The 21,441-nt window shown below is 44.3% G+C and overlaps 1 protein-coding gene across 4 annotated transcripts in view; it reads right to left on the bottom strand.

Moving 5' to 3' along the window:
- Positions 1–3,303: 3,303 nt before the first annotated feature.
- Positions 3,304–21,441, bottom strand: part of LOC126194702 (protein croquemort-like) — a 185,309-nt gene continuing 167,171 nt past the window's right edge. For all 4 annotated transcript variants that reach the window (XM_049932933.1, XM_049932936.1, XM_049932935.1 and 1 more), the window contains one exon: positions 3,304–3,926. In XM_049932933.1, coding sequence (XP_049788890.1) covers positions 3,686–3,926 — 241 coding nt within the window. In that variant the 3' untranslated portion in view covers positions 3,304–3,685. The remainder of the gene's footprint in view (positions 3,927–21,441) is intronic.

The following is a 21,441-nucleotide window of genomic DNA, read 5'->3' as shown; positions in this document are numbered from 1 at the left end:
TGAAAACAGGCTTAGACTCTTCAAACAATTCACCTGGATTATTCAAAATACCAATTTCGTTGTGTAGCAGTGCCTGTATCTCTTAGTGGTACTTTGCCAAACTACAAACTTTGAATAGTTCAGTCATGAAACATAATGCTATAAGAAAATGAAAAATTCTCGTTTTGATATTGTGTTGTCACAATATTAAAATATAGCTTAATTTTCCTAAAACTCACTCTGTATTTTTTATGACATATCCTTTACTGAATACTTGCCCCAATAGATGGTATCACAAAATTTACCACATTTTACTGTTGCAAACGGTACATGACTAAGCACTATGCGACTTAACTTCTGAGGTCATCAGTCGCCTAGAACTTAGAACTAATTAAACCTAACTAACCTAAGGACATCATACACATCCATACCCGAAGCAGGATTCGAACCTGCGACCGTAGTGGTCACGCGGTTCCAGACTGAAGCGCCTAGAACTGCACGGCCACACCGGCCGGCGCAAACGGTACAAGATTCCTTAAATACTCTCTTCTTGTATGATTAATGTAAACTTTAAAACAAAAATTACAAATGAGTTATTTCTTTTATATTAAACTGACCTAACTGTTTCATAGTGTGCTGTATCTTGTTCATTAAGCAAGTAATAAGTCACAATACTTTTCCTTTTATGACAAATGTCAAGGAACTAATTTTTCCTTTTGTCCACGTAATTCACACATACACCTCTGAATCAAATGGAGGCACTACCTATGAAAGTAGCTGAAGTTTATAGTTTTCATTTCTTCTGTAATAAGAGTACTTACTCTCCTATGTTGCTGAAATAAAGCGTGTCATTTCATGGCTGTGAATTATTCATGACATACCTATACTGTGGCTCAAAGCACATTTATTTCATTGTGTTATTTCCAGTTTTAAGTAATGGGCTATTTGGAAACAAAGACTGATAAAATGGAGGAAAATTATAATTAAAGGACTTAATTATTAAATACAACAACTGTAAGTGTTTATTGTTGATTTGGCAGTAAAGTATTTAAAATAAAATTTTACACTGGCCAGCTCTTTATGAAAAGTATTTGAATAGTTTACAAGGAACTAAATACCTGGTCCAAACACTGAGGGAACATCCCCAATCACCATGGGTTGTGGTGGTATTCGGGAGTAGAACATTCCAGCAATGATCTAGCATTTATTCTTTTCCACACACAACTTGTGTAAAATGACAATAGGTTATGAGCTCCATCTCACCTGACAGCCAAGTGATATTCTGTACGTTAGGTATGTGCTTATGTATGACTCTCTCATTGGTATCTATCATCAAATGTGTCAATTTGTCAGTGTGCTTCACAGTGCCTATTGGAAGTTATTCTGCTGCATTTCAGAAGGTCAGGCAGTAATTATAGTGCAATCAAACCAGCTCTAATATGAAAATAAGGAGATACCTTCAAAATGAAGTCACACAAACACTTTGCAGTATGGAGTTCCTTTGTAACCCACCTGGAATGGTTGCTCCCTTTTCCAGGAATGTTAGTCAGTTATACTACTGATATTTCTGATAGAGTTAAGGTGAATGGAAGAATAACCACTAATGGTAAAAGCATCGCCCTTTGTCTTGCACTCTACAATTTTTGTAACAGTTTCTGGGACGTATTTTCAAAGTGGCAAAAGCTTGAAGGTAGGGTTAAATAGTACAGAGGGTATAGTACCAAATTTAAAGTAAGATTTTTAAAAATTAGTTTATAAACTCTGAGGGCAGCAACATGCTGACTACATCTTTTATCTAACACAAAATCTTTTTAACTAGAAGGGCCAAATGCTAATCACACCTCCATATATGTAAGATAGAAAAATTAGGGTTTATTGCTCCACTGAGGTGCAGCTGAAGCTTGGCTAGGACAAGGCTAGTAAAAGAAGAGGAATCCACCATTCAAAAGAACCATCCTGGCATTTGTCTTAATTTAGAAAGATTACATTGAACCTAAATCTGAATGGCTGGGCAAAATCTGAGTTACACTGTGGCACATCTATGGAACAGAGAAAATGCTCTAAGGTATGAGAAGTATTATGAATAAAAGATTTTGAAAACTAATACTTTATATATAACCAATTGAAACTAAGTTTGTAGGACAGCCACAAGTCACAATCACTATTTTTTATTGCCTCGGTTCATTCAACTAAACAACAGCATCATAACCAACCATGGAATTTATGAAGTATTGCAATATGGAATCTTAAATTGGCATTAAGGAACAACACAGTTTACATTAATGCTAACTTCCATTCAAAGCAGTTGGCTGATTACACTGGCAATGACAAAGATTAAGATAGCTGTGTAACACTTGTAACTTACACAGTGAAGTTCATTCACAAATAAGTCATTTATGTAATACTCTTGTCAGATTGAATGAAACTGATCAATAAGAAATACTGACAGCAACTTGTGTCGTTTCTATAAACTTAATATTATTTATGGTTTCATTTTTATATATTAAAGTAAAATTGTATTTAAAGGTAATAAATTTTGGCCAAGTTACCATAACAAGCATGAATCATACTCCAATACTGTTATTTTCCTCATCAATTTTCATGCAGTTCATAATAGACAAGAATTACATAAGTAATCATTTGTATCACTAAAGCAGTATTCACTTGTTATAGAATTCCCATATAATGAATCAGGAACTGGTAACACATCACAGCCTCAGTTTACTAAAATCAAGCTCTATGTTACATTATTTTGTCTTTACAAAATAGAACTTACAAACTTTCTCCTTAAATGAAAATTCTACACAGAAATTTCTGATGTGCCACCACAAATAAAATTATCTATGGAAGGATATAGCTGCTCTGTTTCTCAAGAACTTTTCTTACAGAATTATGTACTTGACATAAAAAAACAGAACAGCTGGCACTTCATGGATGATTTAATTGCCTGCACACCGAAATCTTCGAACAGAGGCACTGAACAAAAATTTCAACCCACATCCATTTGCATCTGTGTAAAAATATAAAAAGTGTTGTGTTTGTAAGACATCATACATACAAAATGCATTCTACAGTACAATTTTGTAAAACAACTATAATCAGTGGAGCAACATACAAAATTCACTGATCACGCATTAAACTGTAACTAACTTACTTTTGTTTCATTACACAAATCAGTAAATCACATTTGAACATATTATAAATGCTATACTTCATTTGATATAACAGAATATTTACATAATCTCAAAACAGAACAGTAAAACAGTCTTTGGTTGCACTGCAGCTCCCCCCCCCCTCCTCCCTCCCTCCCTCCCCCCCCCCCTCTCTCTCTCTCTCTCTCTCTCTCTCTCTCTCACACACTCTCACTCACTCACACACGATATATCCTGAACTACAAGTTGTAGAATCTAAATGTGACACATGCTGTAAGCTGCATTATTTTTAAATGTATCATCATTTCACTCCCACTAACAATCAAACTACAACTTGAAAACTTAATTCTTTAGCCGAGATACAAAAGAATACCAGAGACAATGGAAAACATTATTTTATCAGGGCACACAAAAGTACCAAAAATACTTTTAGAAAGGCCACAAAATTCTTAGTGAAAACCGCACAAAATTATGTGACAGCTGTGTCTAAGGTGGGTCTTTTTCAATGTTTGTTCGAAGGCACTTCAATATGAATTTGATGAATCAATGCATTCTTAATTGTCATAGATTAGCCCTTGTGTGTCTGAGCCTTTCCAACCATGGCGCACAGTCAGCATTATTCCAATGAATAGCATCAAAGCTCCAATTCCAGCTAATCCAAAGAAAACACCCATTCCGACATCAGGTGCTATCTGCACTAGTTTCGCTAATGTACTTAATTCATCGCTAAGTACTGCCTTTTGGTTGAACCAAAATACTGGAAAATACATCCTCCTGGGGAGATTCTCAAACATCCTGTAACATTCAAAACAAAGAGCAATTAGCTTTTATATTTTTGTGAGACAGTTAAACATTGAAACATACTTTACAACATGTAGGAACTGGAATCTTTAATTATTTATGGGCAAAATGTAGGAGTGAAACCTTATACCAATCACTGCTACTGCAGTTAATAACAAAAGTATCTTGACAACTCTTGAAAGTATATTTATGTATCAGTGTTTCAAAGGTAGTGTAATCATGAATTCTCGAAGTGATTCCCTTCCTCTGTATGACTTATGACTGTTCAGTACACAGTTAACACAAACTGTAAACGTCACTTCTTTTGAAGTATGTCTGTGTGTCTAACTACACTAATGTGACATCAATTGCAAAGCATTTTGTTTCTCACACATTGTACAATAACGTTAGTGTCTCATGTTTCGGCAGAGAGAGAGAGAGAGAGAGAGAGAGAGAGAGAGAGAGTTGCTATCTTTTGAGCTGACACTATTTTCTTTTGTGTGTGTGTGTGTGTGTGTGTGTGTGTGTGTGTGTGTGTGTGTGTAAGGTTTTAATACTTCAGGCCATTATTGTAAAGCTACAGCTAACACAAACAGTTAAGTACAAAACATCTGATCTCTCTCTCTCTAGAGTCCACCTTTTTGACATTGCCTGAAGCAGGTCACAAATCTTGTGATATAATAAACTATCTGTTCTTTGCTGCAATCCCATTAGAGACACTGGACTCACATTCACAAGGACAACAGTTCAAGCCAGCATCCGGCCATCCTGATTTAGGTTTTTCATGGTTTTCCTAAATCACTTCAGGCAAGTGCTGGGACGGTTCCTTTGAAAGGGCATGGCCAACTTCCTTCCCCATACTTCCCTAATCCAATGTGACCAGATGACCTATCTGTTTGGTCCTTTCCCCTAAATCAACCAACCAACCAACTCCCATTAGGTGTTTGCTAGAATGGTACCTTGTTCTAGTTTTCAGCTTGCATAGAGGTCCTCCAGACCTGCTTCAGGCAAAGTCAAAAAGGTGGACACTCTCTAGAGAGAGATTAGATTTTTTGTACTTAACTGTTTGTGTTAGCTGTAGCTTACAATAATGGCCCAAAATACTAAAACCTTAATGAATTTTTAACGCATTACTTAATTGCTGTGTGCAAGTGCCACACTACGCATCTTCTTTCACTATAGTATATTACTAAGACAGTTTCCGGAACTTAACTCACCTCTCTCAACCCTTTTTTATGTACAAATGACAAGTCACAAAACGGTACAGATTCTTTAGGCTAGGCGCAAATTGCGACGCGACTGCGCCATGTCGCACGGCGTCAGCACAGTTTCTCGAGCCGTGCGTCACGCGAGCATGCGGGAGGGGTGAGGCGGGGCATGGCGCATATGGTCAGTGGGTGTATTACCCATTCGAAAAGGCAGCATTACGGTATACTGAGATTTATTGTCACTGAGTAGTGTTTCGTTTTTCGCCGTTTAAGTGCTCAATTGCTTTTTGTTAATTCATAATAGTTTTTAGTTACATATGTCAGTATACTTTTTGTTTTGTTTATTCTTTTGTCAAGAACAATGCACAGTTCAATAATTGGTGAATGTTTTCAGATCGTAAGAAGGGACACACGATTCATTGTGAGAGTACTAAATAAGGAAGTAAGGAGTATTATAAAATCATATGATCTAGAAGTAAGGCACGAAAGTAAACAAGGTATACCTGCTGCCCGTTATGCTGGCGATCTCTACAATCTGTTACAAAAAGTCGAAAAGGCGTAATAGCCACACGTATGACCCGTTATGCTCCTGGTAAAAGGCGTTCGAGATATGAAGGACTTAAGTTTCACTAACATTTGGATATGAATGTAGTAAAAGACATTATACTAAATACATGTGGACATCACATTTACACTGCAAGCTACAAACAGTCGAAAAGCCTTCATGAATAACAATGTTTTAATCGGATTGTCGCGACGAGAAAAAGCATTTCAGTGATCGCATACACACTATCAGCATTAATAAACTAATTGTACAAAACAAATGAAGTAGTGTTTGGTATTATTACAAAAGTATGAGTATCGTGAAAGAGAGTTGTGATTTGATATATTTAATTTGTTTAAATGTATTGCTGACGAAGGCAGATCTACTTTCATCACAATGTTTTTCGAACGACATGAACTCTTCCTCTCACAAAGCATTATTCTCAGCTGCTGACGATACGCTGACCATTGTGTTGTGCCACGTATCAGTTGCTTACTTTCATCAATAACAAATATTTTATTCGTGAATCGCACATTGTTAGTTTGGCAAGGCGTAGGAGAGTGACCAGCATAAGGCATGTGGGTGTCAGAATGACAGATGGATAAAAATAAATAAATAAATAAATTCCGCCTGACAGGTACGCTCGTCTTTACTTTACTACTGCTCAGATGAAGAAAAGGAATAAAATCCTTTGGCAAGTTTCCATTCCAGTCGCTCAGTATTAAAAATACGATGGGTTATGGGATTCAACCAAAATTCCAACAGAATTGGAGATTTATTTTTGTGTGAATTGTTAACCTTTCTTCATTCAAAGAAGCAACAGTCACATTTCTCTTGTTAAGGTTTGCTAGTATTTTTTTGCCAAAACACAATATAATTTGCACAAACTCATTTTTGCAGCAGCTATTGTGGCAATTCTGAAACACAGTGTCTCATTAAACAACTGGTGACCAGAGAGCTCAATAGCTTACGAGAAAATCCCATTGTGTCGGTTGGTTGGTTGGTTGAGGTTTAAGGGACCAAACAGCGAGGTCATCAGTCCCTTGTTTCAAATATACTCCATTCTGCTAACGGGACATCTCAGAAAAGTCAGAACAATAAAACGGAAAAAGGGAAAAAACGTAAAAGGGCAGTCACGTTGTCATTGGTAAAAACAAATGAGGGAAGTCGGCAAGAGAACGAACCCAACACTATGCTGAAGCAGCATAGGCAAGACCACCTGTGATTTAAAAAGTACAACTGCTATAATGCAGAAAATACGTATGGGAATAAAAAGACTAACCAAGCCTTAAAAAAGGGTAAAAAAGAGTAAAAGGGGAAGAAAAGAGGATTCCGGTCAGGGAGGTGAATCGGGAATCTCTAAACACTGCCTACAGTGGGAGACACCCAAACACTCACCGCCCTGCCCCAACACCAGAGAGATTAAAAATCTTAAAACTGAGAATAAAAACCACTCTCCCGGAGGAAACCGAGAACCAGAGAGACCATCCGGGAATCGTCAGCCAACATCAAAGGTAAAGTGTGGGGGAGTCTGTACTTAGCACGCAGAGCCAAAAGAAGGGGGCATTCAACCAAAATGTGGGCCACCGACTGGAAGGCTCCACAACCACATAGCGGGGGTGGCTCATCACGCAAAAGAAAACCATGGGTCAGCCTGGTATGACCAATGCGGAGACGACACAGTGTGGTCGAGTCCTTTCGGGAGAGGCGAAAGGAAGAACGCCATGGGCCTGGTGTCACCTTAATTGCACGAAGTTTATTAGACAGTGGAGTAGCCTCCCAAGAATTGGCCCATGACTGCGCGAAGTGGGATTTGATGTGAAGCCGTAAATCCGCTGCAGGAGGGGTTACAGGAAACGGGGGGTAAGTAACTGCTCCCCCAGCCAAACGATCAGCGAGCTCATTTCCCGGGATACCCACATGGCCAGGGACCCATAGGAAGTCAATGGAACAAGCAGCACGGTGAATATCAGCGAGATGGTCATGGATGGCAGAGACCAAGGGATGGCGCGAAAAACACCGGTCAATAGCAAGAAGGCCACTCATCGAGTCCGTACATAACAAAAAGCGGTTGTGTTGGGATTGTTTAATAAAGGTAAGGGCCCGGGAAATTGCCATCAATTCCGCAGTAAACACCCCACATGTAGGTGGCAGCAGATGATTTTCCGTTCCAACAGAGGACGTGAAGGCATACCCAACATGATCAGCAGATTTAGAGCCATCAGTGTAAAAAACAACAGCATCCCGAAACTCCCATAAAATTTTGCGGAAAAAGGAACGAAACACCACCGGGGGGATGGAATCTTTCGGACCGCGGCGGAGATCCACCCGAATTCGAGGCCGAGGAACTAACCAAGGAGGGGTGGAGGGGAGGGAGCGAGGAAGACAGGACAAAGAAGGAAGCTGAAAATCACGGTAAAGAGACGCAAGGCGCAGCCCAACCGGTAAACCCGCCTGAGGGCGGGAGGCGGGTGGGCGACGTCCATGGTCTGGGAACAGGATAGAATAGGAAGGATGAGAGGGAGAAGAACGGATAGTGAGGGCATAAGACACCAGAAGCTGGGACCGCCGAACAGAAAGGGGTGGGATCCCAGCTTCAACCAGGAGACTATCAACAGGGCTAGTAGGGAAGGCACCGGTGGCCAAACGGATACCACGATGGTGGACTGGATCCAGCACGTGCAGTGTGGAAGGAGCAGCTGAACCATAAACTTGACAACCATAGTCCAAACGAGACAGAACTAGAGCACGATAAAGACGGAGGAGGAGGGAACGGTCCGCACCCCAAGAGGAGTGGGCAAGGAAGCGAAGGACATTAAGTTTACGGAAACATCCTACCTTCAGGAGTCGGATATGGGGCAGCCAAGTGAGCTTGTTGTCGAAAAGAAGACCCAGGAAACGAAACTGTGAAACCACAGGCAATCGTTGTGCAGCGAGATAGAGCTCTGGATCAGGGTGGACCGTAGTACGGCGACAGAAGTGGACCACCCGCGATTTTAAAGGAGAGAATTGAAACCCGTGTGAGAGGGTCCATGCAGAGGCACGCCGTATAGCCACCTGGAGCTGCCGTTCTGCAGATGCCATCGAGGAGGAACTAACCCAAATGCAGAAATCATCCACATACAGGGCAGGGGCGACCAAGGGACCGACAGAGGCCACAAGTCCATTGATAGCAATGAGGAAAAGAAGGACACTCAAGACAGAACCCTGTGGGATGCCCGTCTCCTGGGTCCGTGGAGAACTAAAAGCAGTACCAACTCTAACTCTGAATGACCGATGGATCAGGAACTGGCGGATAAAATTCGGGAGTGGGCCCCGAAGACCCCACTGATGAAGGGTTAGTAAGATGTGATAGCGCCAGGCCGTGTCATAGGCCTTGCGAAGGTCAAAAAACACTGCAACCAAATGGCGGCGCTGGGAAAAAGCCTGCCGAACTGCGGATTCCAAGCGAAGTAAATGATCGATTGGAGATCGTCCCTCTCGAAAGCCACACTGGTAAGGGGACAATAGATCCCGAGATTCGAGGACCCAAGTGAGCCGACGGGCTACCATCCGTTCAAGTAACTTACAAACAACATTGGTCAAACTAATTGGCCGATAGCTGTCAACAGATAGGGGGTTCTTACCAGGCTTAAGGACAGGAACCACAATGCTATCCCTCCACTGAGAAGGAAAGTCACCCTGGAGCCAGATACGGTTAAACACCCGAAGAAGATGTTGCCGTTGTGGAGCACTGAGATGTTGAAGCAGTTGGTTATGAATGGAATCTGGGCCAGGGGCCGTATCATGAGAAGAAGATAGAGCAGAAAGAAATTCCCATTCAGTAAAAGGTTCGTTATAAGATTCTGACTCACAAGTGGTGAAACATAAGGTGAGAGCTTCAACCTGCTGTTTTTGATGAAGGAAAGCAGCGGGATAGGAGGCTGACGCCGATGCCACTGCAAAATGGGTCGCAAGATGTTCGGCGATAACTAATGGGTCCGTACAAATGCCATCTGGGAGGTGAAGGCCTGGTAGGGTGGACTGCCGATGGCAACCTTGGAGAGAACGAAGTGTAGCCCATACCCGTGGCAGAGGGACAGTGGAACCAAGGGAAGAAACGAATCGTTCCCAACATATCCGCTTGCTCCGTTTGATTAAATAACGGGCTTTAGCGCGAAGGCGTTTAAAAGTAGTAAGGCTGGCTACGGATGGGTGCCTCTTGAAGTGTTGCAAAGCTCGACGGCGATCACGGATGGCAATGGCAATGGCCGGACTCCACCACGGGACTTGCCGGTGACGAAATAGTCCAGATGAGCGCGGGACAGCAACGTTAGCAGCGCGAACAATCGCGTCAGACACGTCACGTAGGACGTCATCAATACAACCCGACAAAGAGGGAGAAAACTCGACCTGTGCAGTGTATAGAGGCCAATCGGCGCGGTGGAAAGACCAACGAGGTAACCTGTCCATCGGGGAGCGCGAAGGGAGCGTGATAATCAACGGGAAATGGTCACTATCACAAAGGTCGTCGTGTGGCGACCAGTGTAATGAAGGGAGGAGAGATGGAGAAGAAAGAGAAAGATCAATGGCAGAAAAGGTACCATGACCAGCACTGAAATGAGTAGGGGAGCCATCATTAAGAAGGCACAGGTCGTGGTCTGCAATAAATTGGTCTATAAGAAGACCTCGTCTAGATGGAAAGGCACTGCCCCACAAAGGATGATGAGCATTAAAATCCCCAAGGAGGAGGAAGGGAGGAGGAAGTTGCTGAAGAAGGGTGGTTAAGGCAGCAGGTGTAAGAGCCCTGTCAGGAGGGAGATAAAGATTGCAAACGGTGACTGCAGAGTCTAAGCGGACCCTAACAGCAACCGCTTCCAATGTAGTTTGGAGAGGAATCCACGTGCAAGCAATGTCGGTACGGACCAACGTACAAACGCCACCAGAAGCCCGCAAGGGTCCGACCCGATTTCGACAGAAAACACGGAACCCACGGAGGGTCGGTGAGTGAGCATCAGTAAAATGAGATTCCTGGAGAACCACACAAGCTGCAGAGTAGGACGAAAGAAGGGATTTCAATTCCGGAAGGTGTCGATAGTAGCCATTACAATTCCATTGGAGAACCACAGAACGATGGTTTAAATGAGGGCTGAACACGCTAAATCCAGTCATACTGCCGGGTCCCCACCCGTCACAGACAAGGAGGGGGCGACATCCATAAACGACAGGTCAGAATCCAGTTGTGAAGTCGGGGAAGGGACCTCCGGTGACACCAGAGGCTCTTTGTCCCGGGACTTATGTTTCTTCTTCTTTTCAGGCTGAGATCGAGGAGGGCTGTGTGGCATAAAGGAGCCAGCTGCAGCAAGATCAGGAACAGAAAGAGACCGGGCGACCTGGGGGCCGACAGACCGCGGCTCTCGCGGTCGCCGCACGGCAGCAGACCTTTGACCTGGAAGGTGCCGGGAAGGGGCATCCCGGGAGAGGCGCCCTTGACCGGCAGACGCCGAAGGAGTGGGACACTTCTCCGGCTGGGGAGGGGGAGCAGCACCCAGAGGAGAAGGTGTGGGAGCCGCAGGGGAGGGGGGGAGGAGTGGGGTCCGGGATGGGGGTAAGGAAGGGGGGGGAAGGGGGGAAGATGTAACCAAGGCGTAACTTGATGTCATGGACACAGGGTGCAGTCGTGCATATTTATTACGGGCCTCTGTGTAGCTTAAACGATCGAGGGACTTATACTCTTGTATCTTTTTTTCTTTCTTATATACTGGGCAATCTGGTGAACGTGGAGAATGACTACCACGACAATTTACACATACAGGAGGGGGAACACAGGGACTCCCCTCATGGAGTGGACGTCCACAGTCACCACAGAGAGGGTCCTGGGAACAGCGAGAAGACATGTGGCCAAAACGCAAGCACTTAAAACACCGCATAGGAGGTGGGATGTACGGCTTCACATCACAGCGATAGACCATAATCTTAACTTTCTCAGGAAGGGTATCCCCTTCAAAGGCCAGGATAAAGGCACCAGTATCAATACGGTTATCTTTAGGACCCTTCTGAACACGCCGAACAAAGTGAACACCCCGCCGAGCGAGATTGTCCCGAAGTTCCTCATCAGTTTGAAGGATGAGGTCCCTGTGGAAAATCACACCTTGTACCATATTTAGAGACTGGTGAGGGGTAATAGACACAGGAATTGTACCAAGATGGGTACAGGCACGAAGGGCCGCAGATTGGGCAGCTGAAGTAGTTTTAATCAGCAACGAACCCGACCGCATCTTGCTCAGGGAGTCCACTTCGCCAAACTTGTCTTCAATGTGTTCCACAAAGAATAAAGGCTTGACACTGGTGAAAGTATCTCCATCAGTCCTGGTGCAAACTAGATAACGGGGGAAAGGTTTTGCCCCTAGACGACGGGCCTGACCCTCTTCCCAGGGGGTAGCCATGGAAGGGAAGGCCGAAGGGGCAAGAGAAGCAGCACTTGAGGAATCAGTACCACGCAGAGAGACGGCCGCAGAACGGCCAGAGTTTTGGACCCGTATGCGTTTCATCTGCATAGCGTCCGCCCTGATACCACCCACTCCGATCAGGGGCTCTCCTCACGGGCGCCACCCAGCCACAGCAAGGGCCGTCTGGCACGGCGGCCATTGCCGGGAGTTCCGATGCTCCAGGATGACGAGCAACCACTCCAAGGCATGCATGAGGAGGTCACAGCTCAGGTATCAGAAGTGTGATCCCTGTGTGTTCAGGGGGCTCAACCAAAAGGGTACATAGCGACCCCACCACACGGGCTGGCTACCGTGCTGGCTATGCACCCTAGCATCAGACCACGACGTGAAAGAAAAGGTGGAATATACTAGGAGGGCGCACGTCGGAGACACTAGGTAAGGTGCTCTTCCCCAAATGGCTCACACTACGGAAGAGAAATTTTGGAATGGAGGTCAAACCCCAGAGGGGGACCAAGGAATGCCAAAAAGAGGAGATAAGTACGCAACAAAGCCGGAGAGTAAAACCAACAGAACCAGGAGGATAGCGGGGCCAACATAAGCAAGGACACCAATAGAGAGAGAGGAGAGGGCAAGGGGAAAGGAGTATGGAGGGGAAAGAAGGGGAAGGGAAAGGAAATGCAGCCCGGGAGAGGAAGAAGGCTGCAATGGCTCGGGGCCCCGTGCTCGCCACGCACGTATCCACAAAAGAGTTGTGGACCCCCTGGGGGGCCATTGTGTCGGTTTGTGGTAACATAAGAGAAGAAATTTCATGACATTCCACGTGGGAAAACCATATCTAAAAACAAAGATGATGTGACTTACCAAATGAAAGCGCTGGCAGGTCGATAGACACACAAACAAACACAAACATACACACAAAATTCTAGCTTTCGCAACCGACGGTTGCTTCGTCAGGAAAGAGGGAAGGAGAGGGAAAGATGAAAGGAAGTGGGTTTTATGGGAGAGGGTAAGGAGTCATTCCAATCCCGGGAGCGGAAAGACTTACCTTAAGGGGAAAAAAGGACGGGTATACACTCGCACACACACACATATCCCTCCACACATATACAGACACAAGCAGACAAATTTATATGAGGGAAACATTCCACGTGGGAATTGTTAGCCTCATTTTCATAATCTGCCACCACAAAACCACTCCTTTTAATATACTACACGCAGTTTTTTCGAAATTTTCCCGTATTTCTCCGTCCTTTAACGTGTTTTGGCGGCAACACAACCACCTAACCTTTATGCACATCGCTGTCTACCAACCCGAGTCCAACATAGCCCAGCTGTAACCAACACCTTTTCGCCTTTTTTCATTCCAGATCTCCACTTACTTTCCAGTTCACCTTTATCTCCCCCCATATATTTTTATTTTCATTTTCATTTCACCTCATGTTACACTTTCCACCTTCTAATACCATGTCACCCTCACAACACCCCCACAACGACCCCATTAAGTTTTATTTACATTCCCTCCGCAGACATGCCTTCGCCCTAGCCAGATTACGCTCCCATATTCTATTTTCTCAGGCTTGTCTGACATTTGGCATTACCCCCAAAGGCCTCACACTTAAAGTTCCCATCTCTGGCTGCAACCCTTCCTTCCATCAGTCCCTATGCCAGTTCCAAACTGAACAATCCATTGCCCTCACCCACCTAATCCTTCACCTACACATCAACTCAGCCAATGAGCACACCCGTCAACTCCTATCCTTAATAAAAGTCCTTAATCTTTCCTCTCCCACATCCACACCGGCTGTTCAGAGCATCCTCCTACAGGCCAACCGCAAATTAGAGCAGCATGCCACCCTCCACCTCAAAAAACTATCCAATCTCCTGGTTTCCCACCTCCGGAAAGGCAACTCACTTACCCTTTACAACCTTTCCAGCAAACCTCAACCTCCTCTCATTGCACACAAACCAAGTCTCTCCCATCTACTCAATCTCCCACTTCCAGCTCCACTCCCTCCAAAACCTCAAAATTCCGATCAACACAATCTGGAACCACAACACCCTAATGCAGTAGTTAACCTTTCCTCCAAACCTCTCTCCCAATCCGAAACCTCTGTCCTATCCAAAGGCCTCACCTTCAGCCCCACTCCCAGATTCAACCAAACAGCCCTCGTCAAAGATTTACTGTCCTACACCCGTACTCTCTGCTGGAAATATCACTTTGCCACGAAGAAAAATGATCCTAATCCTACTCCTAATGATCCAACTCCCCAAGACACCATCCAAATTGAACCCTGCCTGGAACAGTTCCGTCCTCCGTCACAGCGGGACCCACCTCCTCTTCCTCAAAATCACCCTCTCCAAACCTTCCAGGAATTTCTGACTTCCAGCCTTGCATCTCAATCCTTCTTAAAAAACCTTAATCCTACACCCAACATCACCACTGCTGAAGCCCAGGCTATCCGTGATCTGAAGGCTGACCGATCCCCGTCATTCTTCCGGCGGACAAGGGTTCCACGACCGTGGTACTTGATCGTCGGGAGTATGTGGCTGAGGGACTGCGTCAGCTTTCAGACAACACCACATACAAAGTTTGCCAAGGTAACCCCATTCCCGATGTCCAGGCGGAGCTTCAAGGAATCCTCAGAACCTTAGGCCCCCTGCAAAACCTTTCACCTGACTCCATCAACCTCCTGACCCCACCAACACCCCGCACCCCTACCTTCTACCTTCTTCTGAAAATCCACAAACCCAATCATCCCGGCCGCCCCATTGTAGCTGGTTACCAAGCCCCCACAGAACGCATCTCTGCCTACGTAGATCAACACCTTCAACCCATTACATGCAGTCTCCCATCCTTCATCAAAGACACCAACCACTTCCTTGAATGCCTGGAATCCTTACCCAATCTGTTACCCCCGGAAACCATCCTTGTAACCATTGATGCCACTTCCTTATACACAAATATTCCGCACGTCCAGGGCCTCGCTACGATGGAGCATTTCCTTTCACGCCGATCACCTGCCACCCTACCATTCCTCATTACCTTAGCCAGCTTCATCCTGACCCACAACTTCTTCACTTTTGAAGGCCAGACATACCAACAATTAAAGGGAACAGCCATGGGTACCACGATGGCCCCCTCGTACGCCAACCTATTCATGGGTCGCTTAGTTTGGTACAGATTTATTGATGACATCTTCATGATCTGGACTCACAGTGAAGAAGAACTCCAGAATTTCCTCTCCAACCTCAACTCCTTTGGCTCCATCAGATTCACCTGGTCCTACTCCAAATCCCATGCCACTTTCCTTGACGTTGACCTCCACCTGTCCAATGGCCAACTTCACACGTCCGTCCACATCAAACCCACCAACAAGCAACAGTACCTCCATTATGACAGCTGCCACCCATTCCACATCAAACGGTCCCTTCCCTACAGCCTAGGTCTTCGTGGCAAACGAATCTGCTCCAGTCCGGAATCCCTGAAACATTACACCAACAACCTGACAACAGCTTTCGCATCCCGCAACTACCCTCCCGGCCTGGTACAGAAGCAAATAACCAGAGCCATTTCCTCATCCCCCCAAACCCAGAATCCCCCACAGAAGAACCACAAAAGTGCCCCACTTGTGACAGGATACTTTCCGGGACTGGACCAGACTCTGAATGTGGCTCTCCAGCAGGGATACGACTTCCTCAAATCCTGCCCTGAAATGAGATCCATCCTTCATGAAATCCTCCCCACTCCGCCAAGAGTGTCTTTCCGCCGCCCACCTAACCTTCGTAACCTGTTAGTTCATCCCTATGAAATCCCCAAACCACCTTCCCTACCCTCTGGCTCCATCCTTGTAACCGCCCCCGGTGCAAAACCTGTCCCATGCACCCTCCCACCACCACCTACTCCAGTCCTGTAACCCGGAAGGTGTCCACGATCAAAGGCAGAGCCACGTGTGAAAGCACCCACGTGATTTACCAACTGACCTGCCTACACTGTGATGCATTCTATGTGGGAATGACCAGCAACAAACTGTCCATTCGCATGAATGGACACAGGCAGACAGTGTTTGTTGGTAATGAGGATCACCCGGTGGCTAAACATGCCTTGGTGCACAGCCAGCACATCTTGGCACAGTGTTACACCGTCCGGGTTATCTGGATACTTCCCACCAACATCAACCTATCCGAACTCCGGAGATGGGAACTTGCCCTTCAGTATATCCTCTCTTCTCGCTATCCGCCAGGCCTCAATCTCCGCTAATTTCTAATTTCAAGTTGCCGCCACTCATACCTCACCTGTCTTTCAACAACTTCTTTGCCTCTACACGTCCACCTCGACTGACATCTCTGCCCAAACTCTTTGTCTTTAAATATGTCTGCTCGTGTCTGTATGTGTGGATGGATATATGTGTGTGTGTGTGTGTGTGTGTGTGTGTGTGTGTGTGTGTGTGCGCGCGCGCGAGTGTATACCTGTCCCTTTTTCCCCCTAAGGTAAGTCTTTCCGCTCCCGGGATTGGAATGACTCCTTACCCTCTCCCTTAAAACCCACATCCTTTCATCTTTCCCTCTCCTTCCCTCTTTCCTGATGAGGCAACAGTTTGTTGCGAAAGCTTGAATTTTGTGTGTATGTTTGTGTGTCTATCGACCTGCCAGCGCTTTCGTTCGGTAAGTCACCTCATCTTTGTTTATATATATATATATATATATATATATATATATATAGTACAAGTCATAGTTAAGAAGGTTCAGTGTGTTTAGGAACTGGCAAAGCACTCTCCTCCTTGTGTACCATCGTTCGCCAAAATCTCGTTTCGATGTCTCGAGCGGTTTAGGAGATACGAGGGATGTAAGAATATTTCATTCCCATGGGCGTGAGTGAATACGCTGCATAGTACCCATTTTCTTGAGATCGGGGACAGACAGACCTCCTCCCAAGTCTAAACAAAAGTTCAATATGTTAGCTAAATTTCAAACGCAGCAACATACGGTGTAATACACACCAAACCCAAAGTCATAGCGACCCCTAATTTTCATTGCAAACTTTTTGAGTTTTGCGTAGTGTCTTGCTAAAATGTGTACTTCACAATAAGTGTGATCATTAGCGAGATGATGGGCACTTCGCCACGAAGATGACACATAACACTACAAGTAATGCAAAAATCAAATATTTTCAGTGAATAGTTTTTGTAAAATCATTTGAGAAAGATAACAGGATGCGTGTGGTTTGGTTCTATCAGCGCAGAGCGTCGCCGGTTGGCGCGTGCGAAGTATGGAGTACGCGTCACAATATGCGCTGGACCCGCGCGACTTGTGCCTTTTTTGACTACAGGTTCCTCTGTACGTTGATCAGTGGAAGCCAAGGACATACCACTTCCAATTCATTAATTATATTAGACACAACAGACCTCATAAAGAAAGAAAATCTTAAGAAATGTGGAAAGAAAGTATGCATTAACAAAGGAGAAGCAACTTTTTGAAACAGCATTACAAAATTATTGCTTTTAAATAAGAATCGGAAGAGAGGGGCTACAAAGGCTAGAGGAATTTACCTATTAGTGAAGCAACACTGCCGGCCAGAGTGGCCGAGCGGTTCTAGGCGCTACAGTCTGGAACCGCGCGACCGCTACGGTCGCAGGTTCGAATCCTGCCTCGGGCATGGATGTGTGTGATGTCCTTAGGTTAGTTAGGTTTAAGTAGTTCTAAGTTCTAGGGGACTTATGACCTCAGCAGTTGAGTCTCATAATGCTCAGAGCCATTTGAACCATTTTTTTGAAGCAACACTACTGGTCATTAAAATTGCTACACCAAGAAGAAATGCAGATGATAAAAATGGGTATTCATTGGACAAATATATTATACTAGAACTGACATGTTATTACATTTTCATGCAATCTGGGTGCATAGATCCTGAGAAATCAGTACCCAGAACAACCACCTCAGGCCGTAATAATGGCCTTGATATGCCTGGGCATTGAGTCAAACAGAGCTTGAATGGCGTGTCCAGGTACAGATGCCCATGCAGCTTCAACATGATAACAAAGTTCATCAAGAGTTGTGGCTGGCGTATTGTGACGAGCCAGTTGCTCGGCCACCATTGACCAGACGTTTTCGATTGGTGAGAGATCTGGAAAATGTGCTGGCCAGGGCAGCAGTCTAACATTTTCTGTATCCAGAAAGGCCCGTATAGGGCCTGCAACATGCGGTCGTGCATTATCCTGCTGAAATGTAGGGTTTTGCAGGGATTGAATGAAGGGTGAAGCCACGGGTCGTAACACATCTGAAGTGTAACATCCACTGTTCAAAGTGCTGCCAATGCGAACAAGAGGTGACCGAGACGTGTAACCAATGGCATCCCATAGCATCACGCCGCGTGATATGCCAGTAAGGCGATGACGAATACACGCTTCCAATGTGCGTTCACTACGATATCGCCAAACACGGATGTGAATATCATGATGCTGTAAACAGAACCTGGATTCATCCGAAAAAATGACGTTTTGCCATTTGTGCACCCAGGTTCCTCGTTGAGTACACCATCGCAGGCGTTCCTGTCTGTGATGCAGCGTCAAGGGTAACCGCAGCCACGGTCTCCGAGCTGATAGTCCATGCTGCTGCAAACGTCGTCGAACTGTTCGTGCAGATGGTTGTCGTCTTGCAAACGTCCCCATCTGTTGACTCAGGGATCGAGACGTGGCTGCACGATACATTACAGCCATGCGGATAAGTTGCCTGTCATCTCGACTGGTAGCAATATGAGGCCTTTCGGATCCAGCACGGCGTTCCATATTACGCACCTGAACCCACCGATTCCATATTCTGCTAACAGTCATTGGATCTCGACCAACGCAAGCAGCAATGTCGCGATACGATGAACTGCAATTGCGATAGGCTACAATCCGACCTTTATCAAAGTTGGAAAAGTGATGGTACGCATTTCTCCTCCTCACACAAGGCATCACAACAATGTTTCACCAGGCAACGCCACTCAACTGCTGTTTGTGTATGAGAAATCGGTTGGAAACTTTCCTCATGTCAGCACGTTGTAGGTGTCGCCACCGGCGCCAACCTTGTGTGAATGCTCTGAAAAGCTAATCATTTGCATATCACAGCATCTTCTTCCTGTTGGTTAAATTTCGTGTCTGTAGCACGTCATCTTCGTGGTGTAGGAATTTTAATGGCCAGTAGTGTAGATTACAAGGGATGACAGAAGCCGGAAAACGATTAAGAGCAGAATACATCAACCAAAATTACATTTAATTTAAGAAAGAACTTACCAGTGAGAACATTAGATGCGAAATCAGGAAATGGGTTCTTTTGGAGCATGGCCCTATACGAGTGTGAAACCTGGACAACTAGAACCAAGAGAAAATGGCTAAAAGCACTGGAGATTTGGTGCTACAGAAGATGATGAAAACAATCTGGAGAGACAGAGTTACCAATGAAGAAGTGCTGAAAAGAGTACAAGAAACGAGATCTCCATAGAGGCACTTCTAAAGATGACGAGACAAACTCGTAGAGCACATTTCAGGACACAAGAACATCATTAGAACAATAGCAGAAGAAGCTAATGAGGGAAATAATCGCTGAGGAATCGAGGATGTCATATCTGCAGCAGATTATGAATGGTGTGGGATGTACCACACATGTGGACAGAAGAGGGGAATGGCGTACTGCTGCAAACCAACCACAGGGTTTGGGCACCACATAGAGATTGCTATACTTCTTAGTAATATTTAGGCTTGTAGTTGTGATATTCAGTCCACATACTGGTTTGATGCAGCTCCCCACACTGGTCTCTTCTGAGCAATCCTCTTCATCCCTGCTTCAAGCCTTGGTCCCCCTTTTCACAATTTTTACCTCTGTTCCTTACATTTGATCATTCCTTGATGCCTCAGGATGTGTCCTATAAACCAATCCTTTCTTTTAGTCAGTTTGTGCCACAAATTTGTTTTCCTTCCAATCTGCTTCAATATTTCTTCATAAACGATCCAATCTAACCTTCAGCACTCCTCTTAGACAGCAATAATAATTCTGATTCTACTGTTATCGCGTAACACTTTGTGCCACACTCCACTTAAGCACCTGCACCTTGTAACAAAGGCAGATTTTTTGCAGCTGTTATGATTCCTTCCCTTCCTGCAAATTTAGTATTAATTTTTTCCAAATTTTGTGATATCTTCAATATGCAACTCAATACGGCATGTGCTCAGTACATAAAAATCTTTAACTCAAGACTTTTCCAAACCTTCATTATCTATTACATTCCTACAATTAACTCCTGGTAACAAACCAACTAGTTTGAAAACCATGCTAATTACAAAATGTTAGCAATCTCATATTTTGATGACACAGTTTGTGAACATATACCATATTACTGACTTTATGGTGAAGTAGATGAAAATAAGTGAAGTATTCTTTCAACCGATAACAAAACCATGTCAGCAAGATTTGCATTCATTTAATTCTGGAGTAATTAACATCATTAACAAAAACACTGCTACTGAAACAGAGTCTCAATTATTGTATCTAAAAGTTTACATTCAAACTATTCCTCCTCCACTGTTTAATCACTCAGAAAAATAAATCTCTAATTGCAATTTATGAAAATCCAGTAAACAACAATAACAAACTTTAGTTCTAATTATTGTAAATCTACATAAGAAGCTTCTCACAAGTCACTGTCAGCCAGTCTGCAGTGAGAGGTGAAATGAGTAAGGTCTGTGTCCAAGAATACAGGGTAATGTACTGCAGACGATGTAGTATAAATTACAAATCAGGATGTGTACCAGAATTTATCTTCATTTCATATCCGAAAGTTTTTCAGTAATTTAGTGACTGTTTTAAATGATTAATTAGATTTTGAATGTGAGTTGGTATCATGTATTGTGTCAAACTTCAATAACAACAATTTACTGTGACGACACAGCCGAACAGTGAATTGTGTTGTTTCCAGTTAGTTACTGTGCACATTGTTTTCATATTGATATGAGAGTTAGATTTCAAGGGCAATGATTTAAGAGCTTTATACAGTGACTATGTTAATTATATATGTTTGCCACATGAGAACTGTTGTGAACAGTCATGTCAGCTTTAAGTTACTGCACTCAACAATCACATTATCAGAAATCAACCCAAGTGCAGTATGTGGCTATCTGTTTATCTGTACCATAATTATAGTAGGTGAGATACTGTGTGGCCATAAACATTAGTTCATTTAAAAATCAAAGTGCAAGTAAACTGCAAATCTGACGTTGACTAACTCAATGGCAATAGCCTTTGTTTGACAACAACTCCTTTTCAGTCAGATCTGATGGGGGCACAAATATCAACCTGCACTGCCTGTAGAGTAGGAA

Source organism: Schistocerca nitens, chromosome 7 (genome assembly GCF_023898315.1).
Source record: "Schistocerca nitens isolate TAMUIC-IGC-003100 chromosome 7, iqSchNite1.1, whole genome shotgun sequence".
NCBI lineage: Eukaryota > Metazoa > Arthropoda > Insecta > Orthoptera > Acrididae > Schistocerca > Schistocerca nitens.
The sequence above is the reverse complement of the archived record's forward strand: the minus strand, read 5'-3'. Positions and strand labels throughout refer to the sequence as shown.